Below are 13,565 nucleotides of genomic sequence, written 5' to 3' on the forward strand. Positions count from 1 at the left end.
CAGCTTAATCATGAGTGAGTCCATGTACCCTGGGAACGATTTCGTGAAATCTCGCTGTTTGTATACCTACGTATACATGTGCGCTTAACAAGATCTTCCAACTCCATCCATTCCAACTTGTTCGACCGGTCTATCATAAACGTATTGGGAACAATTCATTCCCTTCAATTACTGCCCAACTTTGGAATGGTCTGCCTAATTCTCTCAGATCTTGTGATTCGCTTAGGCAGCAGTTCAAAGCCCATCTAAAAACACACATTTTTGAAATAGTTCCTCTCCTTGCTTAGATCGTATTTGTTTATTGTTTCGTTTGTTTTCTTATTTTTTCTACTGCATTTATTAGTACACTTTTCTTGGGTTTGGTTCTATGCAAGCTTTACTCGGGAGGATGTTTTTGACTTATTATGTGGAGAGTCGCTTACAGCGCTTCGTAACTGAAAAGAAAGGCGCTATACAAGTAACAAGTAACAAGCAAAAGAAGATTTTGAGGATGATGATCTTTTTAGGACACCTTTTTTTGTTCAGAACAATCAAATATAATTATGTTCATACAGATACATCTGAGATTTATAGTGTATTAAACCTGTTTCAAGTGACACACGTCGCCATTTTAAATTAAGTATACAGTATATTAAACCTAAAATGTTATTTATTTCATTTGAATAAATGTAATTGATAACTCCATGTCAAAATATGTAAGTGTAATCTGTGCGACTAGGTCTATATTCCAAAACCATCCAGTAGTTAGTGTCATTTTATTTTTCTTTAAAAAAAATTATGAAACTGTACCAGAAAAAAAGTTTCATGTGCCACATTTTATTGCTGTAATCCTGTATGAAAAATAAAGTAAACTTACAGTTGAACTTTAACCGGATTACAATGTATGACCCCAATGGCTCACCATGGCACATTCGAGTTGCGTGTTCACTTCATTGGTTCTGGGAGTGGTGGATAAATTTCTCAGAAATAAAAGTACACAAAATGTAAGCACGATAAATTTCAAAGATATATGCATCAGAAATTCAGATGTAGGTTTTCTTTTCTGTCAGTGCACTGCATGCATAGGCCTAGCTAGGCTAAATAATCCACAATCTTCGACTAGGCTTAGGCCATATACAGTAGGCTAGGGGCCTAGCTAGGCTACAATACAATCAATGTATAAGATCGGGTGTACTCGGCTCGAGTTTAGCCCTCCCTGGACTTACTCAACTGTAGCATAGGCCTAGGCCTAGATCTGTTTTGAAAGTTGGGTGGGAGGGGGTGCAGTCATGAATCCACGCCCATCTTGGGGCTGATGTGCTCTTTCGTTAAAACCAGGGTCATTTATGCAGTTCATTTCAACAATTTTCAGGCATCTTCATAAGAGGTGGACCAACCACCCTTAAAAATAATGGGGGGGGGGGGCTGGGAAGTGGGTGAGTTCCCTGTTCCCTATGATCTGTGCCCATGAAGTAGATCTTGATCTTGGTTGTGTAATTGAAAAACTCTGAACTATCACTCAATATTTGTGTAGATGCGAGAGAGGAGGGACTAGGGCCTAGGCCTACCTAGTAGTAAAGAATTGCGATTTGCTTGCAGAAGGCGACAGGATTGTTAATCATGGTAGTAGAGTAAGGGAGGGCCTGGTAGTAGACCTAGAAATTAATTTATATTCATTTCATTTTTTCCTCCTTCCAGAATCACAACTCGTCAATAAATCAATCATGTTTGGTTTAAATGCCATTTCATATACTGATGCAAATCATGGCCGAAATATAGCTGTTAGTTTAAAAGACATGCGTAATTCGAAAGTTCTCACTGACCTTACACTCAGGGCTCAGAATAAGGAAATACATTGCCATCGAAACATACTCGCTGCTAGTAGCCCGTACTTCATGGCGATGTTTACCACCGGCCTATGTGAAAGCTCTATGACGTCTATCGATATTAACGGCATTGATGAAACCGCTTTGGACGTCATCATTAATTTTATGTATTCCGGATGTTTCTCGATCAACGAGAGCACAGTACAGGACCTATTCATGGCATGCAATCTCCTTCAGATTTCACAGCTTGTTGAATATTGTGTGGAATATTTAGAACGATGCATGAACATATCAAATTGTATTGGTATAATTGATATGGCGAAGACATACTCATGTGAACAGTTAGAAGAAGTCGCAAGAGATTACATAAGTTATAATATTATGAAAGTGTGTAAAGAAGAGGAATTTTTAAAAGCATCCGAGTCACTAATTCGCGAGATAATTTCTAATGAGAATTTGAATGTTGAACATGAGCAATCTGTATTCGAAACACTGGTAGAATGGATTAAATTTGATGAGAAGTCACGATCAAATTATACAGCCGATCTCCTGGCATGTATTTCACTGAGTAAAATTGATGAACAATACCTCCGTGATGAATGGAATAAAAATACATTCTTAACAGAAAGCTTAGCTCCATGGAACATTGAGAAGGGACCAGAAGAGACTCTGATAAAGCCAGATCGACTTGGTACAACTAAAAGGGAGCTCTTACTTTGCGTAGGTCGTAAAAATCGTGAACAAGCATTATGGTGTCAAAGTGTTGAGTGCAGTATCAGTTACAGCATTGCGCTTCCCGTAGTTTGCCGTGTGATGGGTGTCCAGTTTGTCGTGACCAACGACAATGACATCTACATTGCTACCGATGACTACCGTGACAAAAGTTTCTACAAATACAGTCACATCCAAGAGAACTGGATAGAAATGTCACCTATGCTTTATGGCCGTTCTGAATTCTCTCTGAAGTGTGTAAATGACAGAATCTTCACTATAGGTGGTATGAGTGACTGGGACATTTTAAACAGTGTTGAGTGCTATAACCCACTACGTAATGAATGGACATTCAAATCAGAAATGCCACGCGATGTTCTTGATTATCGCACAGCTGTTTACCGCGATTCAATATACATATTTTCCGGTAGTCGGACCATGTGCTACAACACGACTACCGATACATGGACACCCTCGCTTGCACCCATGCCAACACCACGTCTTTGTCCAGGTATTGTTACTGTAGGGTCAGAGATTTGGGCAATTGCTGGTGAATCAGCAGGAGATGGTGAAACCTATGCTAAACCAATGGTTGAAGTAGAGGCTTACATTCCAGAATCAAACACATGGGAGCGTAAACCACCACTGAACGTAGCTATAAAATATTGCTCTGCCTGTATGTATAACTCAAAACTCTATGTGTGTGGACTGCGTTTGAGCATGATCTCCTCACTCAATTCTCGTTGTAGTATGTTTGTTTACGATTCAGTTAAAGAAGAGTGGACAGACCTGGGACTGATTTCTCTCCTAGAAGTCACTGGCATGGTTACAGCTAAAATGTTTGTTAAAAACCTAAAAGCATGACGTAGATCAATAGTAAAATATTTATAATATTTTCCAAGGCATGCACAATTTTAATTTTTGTTAAACATGTTTAAAAAAAATGTTTATAACAATTTGTATACAGTACTGTATGTATTTTAAACTGTTTGGTAATCATGTTTAATTGCGATTTGCAATCCCCGATTGCATTATATGGGTGTGCTATAAAACTTGGTACATTCTTTTTATATTATATACAGTAATTAATTTCTCATGATTGTCAACAGTAAAGAATATTCCATAAGTAATTAAAAACAAACATGCCAGGAAGTTGCATAAAGTATGTTAGAAATTTACTGACATTTCTTCTAGGATATAATAAAAAGACAATGTAAAGCCTGAAAATGACTGTTAATGGAATTTTTGGAGTCTGGGAAGTCACAGAAATTTGCAGTCAAAATGAGCAATGAAAACCATTAGAGTTACATTACTGATATATTCAGTTTTTAACAATGTTCAACAGTACTGTAACTGAAATGACCAAAATGATAACCCTCCCAAGGTACAGGAAGTCCATGAATCATGTGACCCTCCATGAAAAGACAGTAGAAACATTCCTTTGGTGACTTTTCTGCATCTTAACACCATATTGTATTATGCAGTAAATGATGGTGGGATATATCAGGTAAAATATGTATAACGATTGGAGAGAAGAATAAAAATTTCATCATGAAAAGTTGTGAAAAGGTACCAATACTCAGCCTACAAGGGAGTGTGGCTTTCGAAGTCATGACTTTGAAGGGAACATCTTTCTTTAGACTTCACAAATTTGTAAAAATGTGTTCTACAATTTTAAAACAATAAATTGATTAAATATTATTATATGTATATAAACCTCATAAACTTTATTGAACAGAAATGTATGTGTAATTTCATTTTCAATGGAATGCATTTGATGATGTGATTCATGTACCTGTGTTGTGTCCGTGGTGATCACAGATGCACTTGATGGCAGCCTAACTCCAGCTACTACTATCTGAAATAAATAAAGCAATGAGGGCAGAAGAAGTTTGCATTATGCCTACACTCACTACTTGGCATTGCTGAGCAGCAACATATAAAATAAAATAGTGTTTATACTGATCAACATCCTTCAATGTTGTTATTTTCTATTAAAAAAAAAATGTGGCATGGCATGCCTAAATATGGTCATGATGACTATATATGGGCATACAACAGTTTTTTGTCAAAGAAAATTTGATATTTGAACAAGGCTTTGCTTTTGTACTATATTATACCTATCAAACTATGTACAGTACTTTTTGTCCATTGTAATTAAAACAAGCATTGAACACGGCATTTTAAACCTATAATTATAATGTACTGACAAACTGAGAATCATTTTCCATTACAAAATTGCATTCATCATGTTTAGACTGAAGTTTAATTTAGTTGGTTATAATTTGAATGTTTTTCATAGTCATAGTATAGTAGAATTGTAGTCAAACTGACTCCACTCTACAAAGGGGCAACTCATGGAATAAATAACATCTTAACTGAGAAACCTTGAGTAGTCAATTGATGCTATGCAGAAAAATAGTTGATGCTGAATAAAGCTTCTCACATTTAAAGTATTTCATCTGACTACTGTATATCAACCAACTCGCTATAATATTACATGGTGATCAAACCGGAGGTACTATACAAACCCCTCACCAACCAACCATAATAATTATTACAATAGTACAAAAGGTACTGTACGGTAAAAAGAAATACAGGGATAGAGATATGCAGTTACATTTGTGTTTGCGTATGTTTTTTTATACTGTCGTTTTGTGCAACCTTCGATACAATATCCAAGGGGCGTGGCTTATCAGAAAGGTCCATTATGGATGTGATGAATGAAAGTATTGCCTGAAAATGCGCTCATATGTGTTGATGTATGGACGATAGGCAAAAGAAATCTCTGAATATATACAATGATCTTTGGGACGCCTTTTTAGTTGAGACCAGTCAAATAGGATTACGTTCATACAGATAGGCTCTGAGATTTATAGTGTATTAAACCTGTTTCAAGTGACAGGCACTTAGCCATTTTAAATTTATAGGCCTATGTTAAGCCTAGTTTAATGTGTCACATTTCATTACTGTATGTCGAACGATTTATGACCCTAATGGCTCACCATACACATTCGAGTTGTGTTTTTGTGGATGGTTAGGCAGTGTGGTGGATAAATTTCTCGGAAATAAAAGTACACAAAATGTAAGCGCAATAGATGTCAATGATATATGCATTGGATGTATGTTTTCTTTTCTTCCAGTATATTTTCCAATGTACTGTACAGCCAGACTAAACCCTAGATCTGTTTTGAAAGGTGGGGGGGGGATGGGGAGTTGTGAGTCCACACCCTCCTCAGCTCCCCCATGGTTGGTGGCTAAGGTGCCTAAATTTTAGAAAATGACACCTAGGCCTAGTACTCTGGCTGTACATACAGTCCTCTTTTGTTAAACCCTGGGTCATTTTATGCAGTTCATTTTAACTTCAAAATTTCCAAGCATCTTCTTGACTTATGAAATTCCATTGCATTTAAAAAGTGGGAGACCAATCTCTTTTAAAAATATGTGGAGGACGTGTCTCCTGTCCCCCATGATCTGCACCCAAGAGGTAGATCTGAAAATTCATTTATATTCATCTTAATACCTTAAAAGTTGAGCATGGTCCTAACAAGTTATTTTTTCTTTCCTTCCAGAATCACAACTCATCTATATATCAATCATGTTTGGTTTAAATGCCATTTTATATACTGATGCAAATCATGGCCAAAATATTGCTGTTAGTTTAAAAGACATGCGTAATTCAAAAGTTCTCACTGACCTCACACTCAGGGCTCAGAATAAGGAAATACATTGCCATCGAAACATACTCGCTGCCAGTAGCCCGTACTTCATGGCGATGTTTACCTCCGGCCTACGTGAAAGCTCTATGACGTCTATCGATATTAACGACATTGATGAAATCGCTTTGGAAATTATCATTGACTTTATGTATTCAGGATGTTTTTCGATCAATGAGAGCACAGTACAGGACCTATTCATGGCATGCAATCTCTTTCAGATTTCACAGCTTGTTGAATATTGTGTGGAATATTTAGAACGATGCATGAACATATCAAATTGTATTGGTATAATTGATATGGCGAAGACATACTCATGTGAACAGTTAGAAGAAGTCGCAAGAGATTACATAAATTATAATATTATGAAAGTGTGTAAAGAAGAGGAATTTTTAAATGCATCCAAGTCACTAATTTGCGAGATAATTTCTAGTGAGAATTTGAATGTTGAACATGAGCAATTTGCATTCAATACACTGGTAGAATGGATTAAATTTGATGAGAAGTTACGATCAAATTATACAGCCGATTTACTGGCATGTATTTCACTGGGTAAAATTGATGAACAATACCTCCGTGATGAGTGGAATAAAAATACATTCTTAACAAAAAACTTAGCTCCATGGAACATTGAGAAGGGACCAAAAGAGACTCTGATAAAGCCAGATCGACTTGGTACAACTAAAAGGGAGCTCTTGCTCTGCGTAGGTCGTAAAAACTGTGAACAAGCATTATGTCAAAGTTTTGAGTGCAATATCAGCTACAGCATTGCTCTTCCCGTCATTTGCCATGCGATGGGTGTCCAGTGTGTCGTGACCAACAACAATGACATCTACATTGCTACCGATGACTACCGTGACAAAAGTTTCTACAAATACAGTCACATTCAGGGGAACTGGATAGAAATGTCACCTATGCTTCATGGCCGTCGCACTCTAAAGTGTGTAAATGACAAAATCTTCACTATAGCTGGTATGATGAGTGAATGGTACATAAACAGCATTGAGTGTTATAACCCACTACGTAATGAATGGACATTCAAATCAGAAATACCACACGATGTTCTTGATTATTGCACAGCTGTTTACCGTGATTCAATGTACATATTTTCTGGTAGTCGGACCATGTGCTACAACACAACTACCGATACGTGGACACCCTCACTTGCACCCATGCCAACACCACGTCTTTGTCCAGGTATTGTTACTGTAGGGTCGGAGATTTGGACAATTGCTGGTGAATCACCAGGAGATGGTGTCGTCTATAGTGCTAAACCAATGGTTGAAGTAGAGGCTTACATTCCAGAATCAAACACATGGGAGCGTAAACCACCACTAAATGTAGCTATAAAATATTGCTCTGCCTGTATGTATAACTCAAACCTCTATGTGTGTGGACTGCGTTTGAGCATGATCTCGTCACTTAATTCTCGTTGTAGTATGTTTGTTTACGATTCAGTTAAAGAAGAGTGGACAGACCTGGGACTGATTCCTCTCCTAGAAGTCACTGGCATGGTTACAGCTAAAATGTTTGTTAAGAGCTTAAAAACATGACATAGATCAAGTTCACTGAGAATATACAGTAGTAAAATATTTATTAGTGGAAATATATTTTTCAGGGCATGCTGAATTTAAATTTAAAAAAAAAATTGTTTTAACATTTTCTCATTACTGCTGTATTGGTAACCATGTTTATGGGTTTGCTATAAAGCTTGGAAACCTTTTCATATTATTTATTTGACATGATTGTGACAGTAAAGAATACATAATGCTATAAAATTATTGAAAACAAACATGCCAGGAAGCTGCATATGAGAATAATTAATACAATGGAAAACAAAATTACTGTAATTTTGGGAGGCTTTGAAGTCAAAATGAGCAATGAAACCCATGGGAGTTACTGATATATTTAGGTTTCAACATGTAACTGAAAATGACCAAGGTACAGGAAATCCATAAATCATGTGACCCTCCACCACATGTTAAATTGAGATTAGCAAATAAATGACACAGTTAAAACATTTCTTTGGTGATTAGTAAAATATTTATAATGATTGAAGAAGAATAAAAATAAACATTGTACCTTCATCGCTTGTTTTTATTAAACATGCTCCAATTATGGATAACATTTGAACACAAATACTAACAGCTTAGTAGGAAAAAAACCTTCATTTTTCAATATCATGTTCTCTTTAATCAAGGAATGATAATTAACATGTACCACTACAGTAAAAATCTATAGTAACTTTATCTACACTATACTAATGCCGCATTCTAATACACCTGTGAATGGCGTTCATCATGAAGTCATGAAAAGGTACCAATACTCAACCAACAGGTGAGGGTGGCTTGACTTTGAAGGGAACATATGTTTTTTAGACATTACAAATTTGTAAAAATGTGTTTTACACTTTTAAAACGATAGGTTGATTAAATATTATTAAATGTTTATAAACTTCAGTGAACAGAAATGTGTTAGACTGTACATGTTATAAAATTTGCGTATTTTCATTTTCAATGGAATGCATTTGATGACGTGATTACCATTATTCACGTATTGCGTTTGTGCTGATCACGGCGGAACTGAAGGGCAGCCTAACTCCAGCTACTTCCTGAAATAAATAAGCAATAGAGGGCAGAACAAGTTTGCAATCGGCCTACCCTCACTACTTGGCATTGCTGAACGATATACAAAATAAAATTGTGTTTATATTGATCAGCATTCTTCAATAAAGCCCTGTCCAGACTATCAAATTGTTATTTTCTCAAAAACATGTGACATGCCTATATATGGTCAAAATGATATCACATCATGATTGACCTTATATAGGCATACAACAGTTTATTTGTCCCAAGAAAATTTGAGTCTGGATTGCACTAGATTGTGCTTGTTAAGCTCTATCCACACTATCAAATTTTCTTTGACAAAAAAATTTGACATGCCCATATATGGTAATGCTATGCCTATACATGGTCATGGTGTGATGTCATCATGCCTATATATGGGCATATCACACTTTTTTGTCACACAAAATTTGATAGTGTAGACAAAGCTTTAAACTATGTATAGTACTATGATATTTGTCCATGTTACTAAAACAGACATTGAACACTGACATTCTAAACCTATTGGAATGTTTTCAACTACTGTACAGTACCAACAAACTGATTTTTCTTTTACCAAAATCATTTTCAATTACCAAATTGCATTCATCATGTTTAGAGAGTTTACAACATAAATGCTTTTTATAGTCTTTTCTTGAACTCTAGTTTCAACAATGACCAAAAATATTAGGATTCTAAGCAGTGGCAGTACCAGTGGTGGCCCCTGGTCACCTGTCAGGGAAGAAGCAAATTATTTCGTCCGGTAGCAATTACCTCCATGCTTTAATAAAGCATTTTTAATGTCTGAGCATGACATTTTTCTGGGCATCTACTCTAGGTGGTTATATTCTTAAAATTTGCTCATAACACGGTGGGTTTGAAGAGAATTTAAACCCCTAGTTGGAAAATTTTCTGGCCCTGGAACTGATTGTAAATATGGATGAGTGAACTTGGTAATTGAAAATTATTAAAGCAAATTATAGGGAAGGTTAATAGTTAAAATTTCTCATACAGTTATAATTTTACTCCTAACATCTTTGAGGTAATTATTTTTAAAATCTGATAAAAAATTCACAAATGTATTGATAAATTAAATACTGTTACTATGTTATTTGGTATTTTAACCAAACTGAATATCAAATAATAATAATAATAATAATAATATAGTATTGTTAACTATCAAATGCAGTGCACCATCCAATTCGAGGCTCCTCAAATTTCGAGACCCCTCTAATTTGAGAACACTTTTTCAAAAAACCAAATAATCACCAATCAATCTTTAACAAAAAGCTAGCCCTCTAATTTGACACCAAACCCTGGCCTCCCCCTCCCAAATTTTCAGGTCCCAAAGATGGTTTCAAATTGCTTATTATTTGATATTGAGTTTAAGTCTTTTTTTTTACTTACTTAGTAGTCACATGAAGAGATTGGTTGATTTCATTTTATTATATATCTTACTACTTGTAGTAGCAAACTTTTCAAAAAATTAGTAACTTTCCTATCTTTAAAATCTGTGATTTTGTGTATAGCACCACTTTTGATTAAGTTTATAACGCTTAATCTTCTTGATCATTTTAAATGAGGTTTGAGGTATTCCCTGATTTTTTTTTCGCAGACAGTGTATCTTTAAGCTTTATGTGGCAAAATATAGTACATGGGATTTGCTTGAATGTGGGCATGATGTTGCCGTACACAGTACGCTCTGTGTGGACTGACTCTTTTGTTTTTCAAAGGATAAAAATCAGCCTCTTATTGTGTTGAAATATAGCATACATAGCACCACAATAGTAGCACCATAAATTGTATCAATGTACATATTTATTGGGAAATCCAAAATTTTGAAAACAAACACTTACCACAAATATTTGGTGCAGTGCTCCCCTATTATTTTCTTGTGTTTAATAAAGGATTACTGTTTGGCACTGACAAAAGGAGGATGAGAAATATTTCTACCACTAAGATCTATCTATGCCCATAGTAGGAGGAATGCTCAATATCATGTTGTATACATGTTAAATCTATGAGGCCCATAAATAAAAATACACTGTTTACTCCAAGCTAAGAATTTACAATAGACGCCCTCTACAATCCACAGATGAACAGTAGCAATATAGAGTCTTGTTTGCAACACTTCCTACTTCATATCCATAATCCCAAGTGAGTTCACTTCCTGCTCTGATGTTTCTGAAGAAATGAAGTTTAAATGTTATAATATTTTTTAATCATTTAAGGCTTGCTATAACAATATACTGTACCTCTCTCTGCAATATATTTTTTAAAATAATTTCTTGAATATTTAACTTGGATTTCTGATGATCACATAATTAATGTTAAAATAATGAATCCCAACATGATGGCATGCATTTCAATACTTGGAGTATGTATTATGCTTCCTTATCTGAGATTAACCTTATCTGAGATTAATCAGTGAACCTTTCAGTAACTTGGATTTGTGCATACAAATAAACTACCGGTAACTTTTGTTCAAGCTCAAGTTAGAGATACTTTTATTTATTAGGTACAAACACAAACTTTTTATCTTATTGCAATAATTTTAATAAAAGTTTTTAAACATCATTTATTTATAAGATAATATAAATCAACTTACTGTCCCGCAAAGAAAGCTAACCAGGGAAAACGCAGATCATGGGTGTCAACAAAAACATTCTGGACAAACAAGTTAGGAACACAGCTATGCTGTGGAGAATAACAATTGTCATTACAACTATTTACAATACAATACGTGGCAAAGAAAAGCCAAACCAGTAACTCGTAGCAAAAATCGATTTTGCATTATTAATACAGTGTTAAAGAATAAAATAAGAGCTATAAAATGGTAAAAATCATTAAAATCCAACATTTCCTTATGAAGTTACAAGCATTTAAACATACATATATGAGAAATCAGCATTCAAATTTTTTTGGGCATTTTTCATGCACAAACTATCATGAAATCCTTAAAAAGTGTTGTTTTAACATTGAATAAGGGGGAAATAACAGCATAGCATGATGTATAGATATACAGTATAAAGGTTAGTTTAGTGCAATAAAATTGATTTTTTACAATTTGACATTTCAGCATCTTTTGGCCATTTTCTCTGAAACACGATTGCAACGAGTGACTAGTTTGGCTAGTTTCTTTTAAAGCACATCATGCCAACAAGGCCTTTACGTTATTTACCCGAGCCATTAGGTCAAACAGCTATGAAACATACTTGGCAGAGAATTCCATATTATTGCAGCTAATAATCGGTGCATTGGTGTTTCAGCCTACCAGGTACCACCTTCACGAACTGCTGGAGAGAGACAACCATTGGTAGTGCCATGCCCAAGTACAAGCAAAATTCACAGAGAGGGTTCAAATGTTGAGAGGCCAAATCGCAAATGCTGTACCAACAACTCCAAAACTTTGTGTAACTAAAGCCTTTTCAAGAATTTTATTCGATAAAAACATGTGACATGCATAATGACCATGATGACATAATATCATGACCATATATAGGCACATCATGACCATATATAGGCACATGACCATATATAGGCACATCATGACCATATATAGGCACAACATGACCATATATAGGCACATCATGACCATATACGGCATAAGAAAATTTGGTAATGTGGACAAAGCTTAATCGGTTATATAAATTTGTTAAAACTAGTTTTTTAAAAGTGCACTCTTCTGATCATTAATCAGTGTTTCTCCTTGAATATGGGGCGCCAATTTGGTCTTGTGAAGATGGAGGCCGTGGAAAAAACCCATCTCTGGAGTCGCGTTCATCACTTCTTTTATTGATGGTACACAACAATTGTTGGGTAAGTTTGGTTTCCATACAATCGCTACATACTATCGCTGACAGCTTTCGGCGATGCTGATTCGTCAGTCGAAATCGGGGAGGCTCCCCGTGTACGTCGGCGATTGCTACACAGTACAGTGACGGAGCTGAAAAAGCTGTAGCAATAGTGTAGCGATTTTAAGGAAACTGGACTTAACTGTCAACTTACATTAAAATATCGGCCTAGATTTCCCTCTCTTTTTGCATCCATCACATAGCAGCGTTCTTCTTCTCCAAACAAGCTTCGACTTCGTGGGAAAGTTGGTTTTTCTTCATCTGCCTTGATTTCTTCTGCTACTCAAACAAAATTGGATAATTACTTTTCAACATTAACAGTCATGCATTTCAATCTTGCCACTCAAGTGTGGTGGTCTTGCACTTTCAGTACCATACTTCCATATTATTAGAAAAAATAAAGGTAGATTAATACCTTTAGTATTGTTTGAAAGCTGATTATACAATGTTTCTGCAAAGTAGCACTGGTATAGCTCCTACAGATGTGGAGGCCTATCTGTTTCAAATTTGAATTCTGGGGGTGGTGTGGAAAGCAACGCCAGAAAAGAGAGCACACCCTATATACTACTTTAATGTTTTATTATTTAAATAATAACAAGTTATACCTATCACTGGACACCAAACAAGTAGGTGAGCACTACTATCAGTACAGTATAAAGCCAATACTGAAATATCCAGCTATGCTCAGTTGGACATACCGGACTTACCTTTCTTAAGAGAGATATTGGCCATCTCTTGAGATGCAATACTTGGACTCTTTGTCAGGGCTAAACGTGTGTGCGTTGATTTTTTTGCAGTCCTTATTTTTCCTATAAAACAGAATGTGTTAAATTGCAATACATTATAATCTTATTCATCCAAATCCTAGTAATTAAA

General features: G+C 35.5%; 3 protein-coding genes across 6 annotated transcripts in view; 2 read left to right on the forward strand and 1 right to left on the reverse strand.

Moving 5' to 3' along the window:
• The first annotated feature begins 884 nt into the window (after positions 1-884).
• Positions 885-8,985, forward strand: LOC117108094 (kelch repeat and BTB domain-containing protein 8-like). Of its 2 annotated transcripts, none has more exons than XM_033249989.1 (2): positions 885-983; positions 6,089-8,985. In XM_033249989.1, the coding sequence occupies exon 2, from the start codon at positions 6,115-6,117 to the stop codon at positions 7,783-7,785; it is 1,671 nt and encodes a 556-aa protein (XP_033105880.1). In that variant the 5' UTR covers positions 885-983; positions 6,089-6,114; the 3' UTR covers positions 7,786-8,985. The 2 variants fall into 2 exon arrangements, with proteins under 2 accessions (XP_033105880.1, XP_033105881.1); XM_033249990.1 differs by lacking the exon at positions 885-983 and adding an exon at positions 5,288-5,601.
• On the forward strand, positions 923-4,482 carry LOC117108093 (kelch-like protein 12). The gene is made up of 2 exons (XM_033249988.1): positions 923-1,028; positions 1,678-4,482. Exon 2 carries the CDS (start codon positions 1,704-1,706, stop codon positions 3,378-3,380), a length of 1,677 nt encoding a protein of 558 aa, XP_033105879.1. The 5' UTR covers positions 923-1,028; positions 1,678-1,703; the 3' UTR covers positions 3,381-4,482.
• An 836-nt stretch (positions 8,986-9,821) lies between the features above and the next one.
• LOC117108092 (histone-lysine N-methyltransferase SETDB1-B-like) overlaps positions 9,822-13,565 on the reverse strand; it is a 22,970-nt gene continuing 19,226 nt past the window's right edge. For 2 of the 3 annotated variants that reach the window (XM_033249986.1, XM_033249984.1), the window contains 4 exons: positions 13,397-13,498; positions 12,844-12,968; positions 11,444-11,532; positions 9,822-11,019 (listed from right to left, as the gene is read on the reverse strand). In XM_033249986.1, coding sequence (XP_033105877.1) covers positions 10,902-11,019; positions 11,444-11,532; positions 12,844-12,968; positions 13,397-13,498 — 434 coding nt within the window. In that variant the 3' untranslated portion in view covers positions 9,822-10,901. The remainder of the gene's footprint in view (positions 11,020-11,443; positions 11,533-12,843; positions 12,969-13,396; positions 13,499-13,565) is intronic. The other variant, XM_033249985.1, reaches the window with a different exon arrangement.

The sequence above is a fragment of the Anneissia japonica genome, unplaced genomic scaffold (genome assembly GCF_011630105.1).
Source record: "Anneissia japonica isolate Jap-2015-1 unplaced genomic scaffold, ASM1163010v1 scaffold287960_len3192837_cov198, whole genome shotgun sequence".
Taxonomy (NCBI): Eukaryota; Metazoa; Echinodermata; class Crinoidea; order Comatulida; family Comatulidae; genus Anneissia; species Anneissia japonica.

Bases quoted from the DNA above. Each gene is read 5' to 3' on its own strand.
- LOC117108093 (XM_033249988.1), top strand. From the start codon at position 1,704: ATGTTTGGTTTAAATGCCATTTCATATACTGATGCAAATCATGGCCGA.
- LOC117108094 (XM_033249989.1), top strand. From the start codon at position 6,115: ATGTTTGGTTTAAATGCCATTTTATATACTGATGCAAATCATGGCCAA.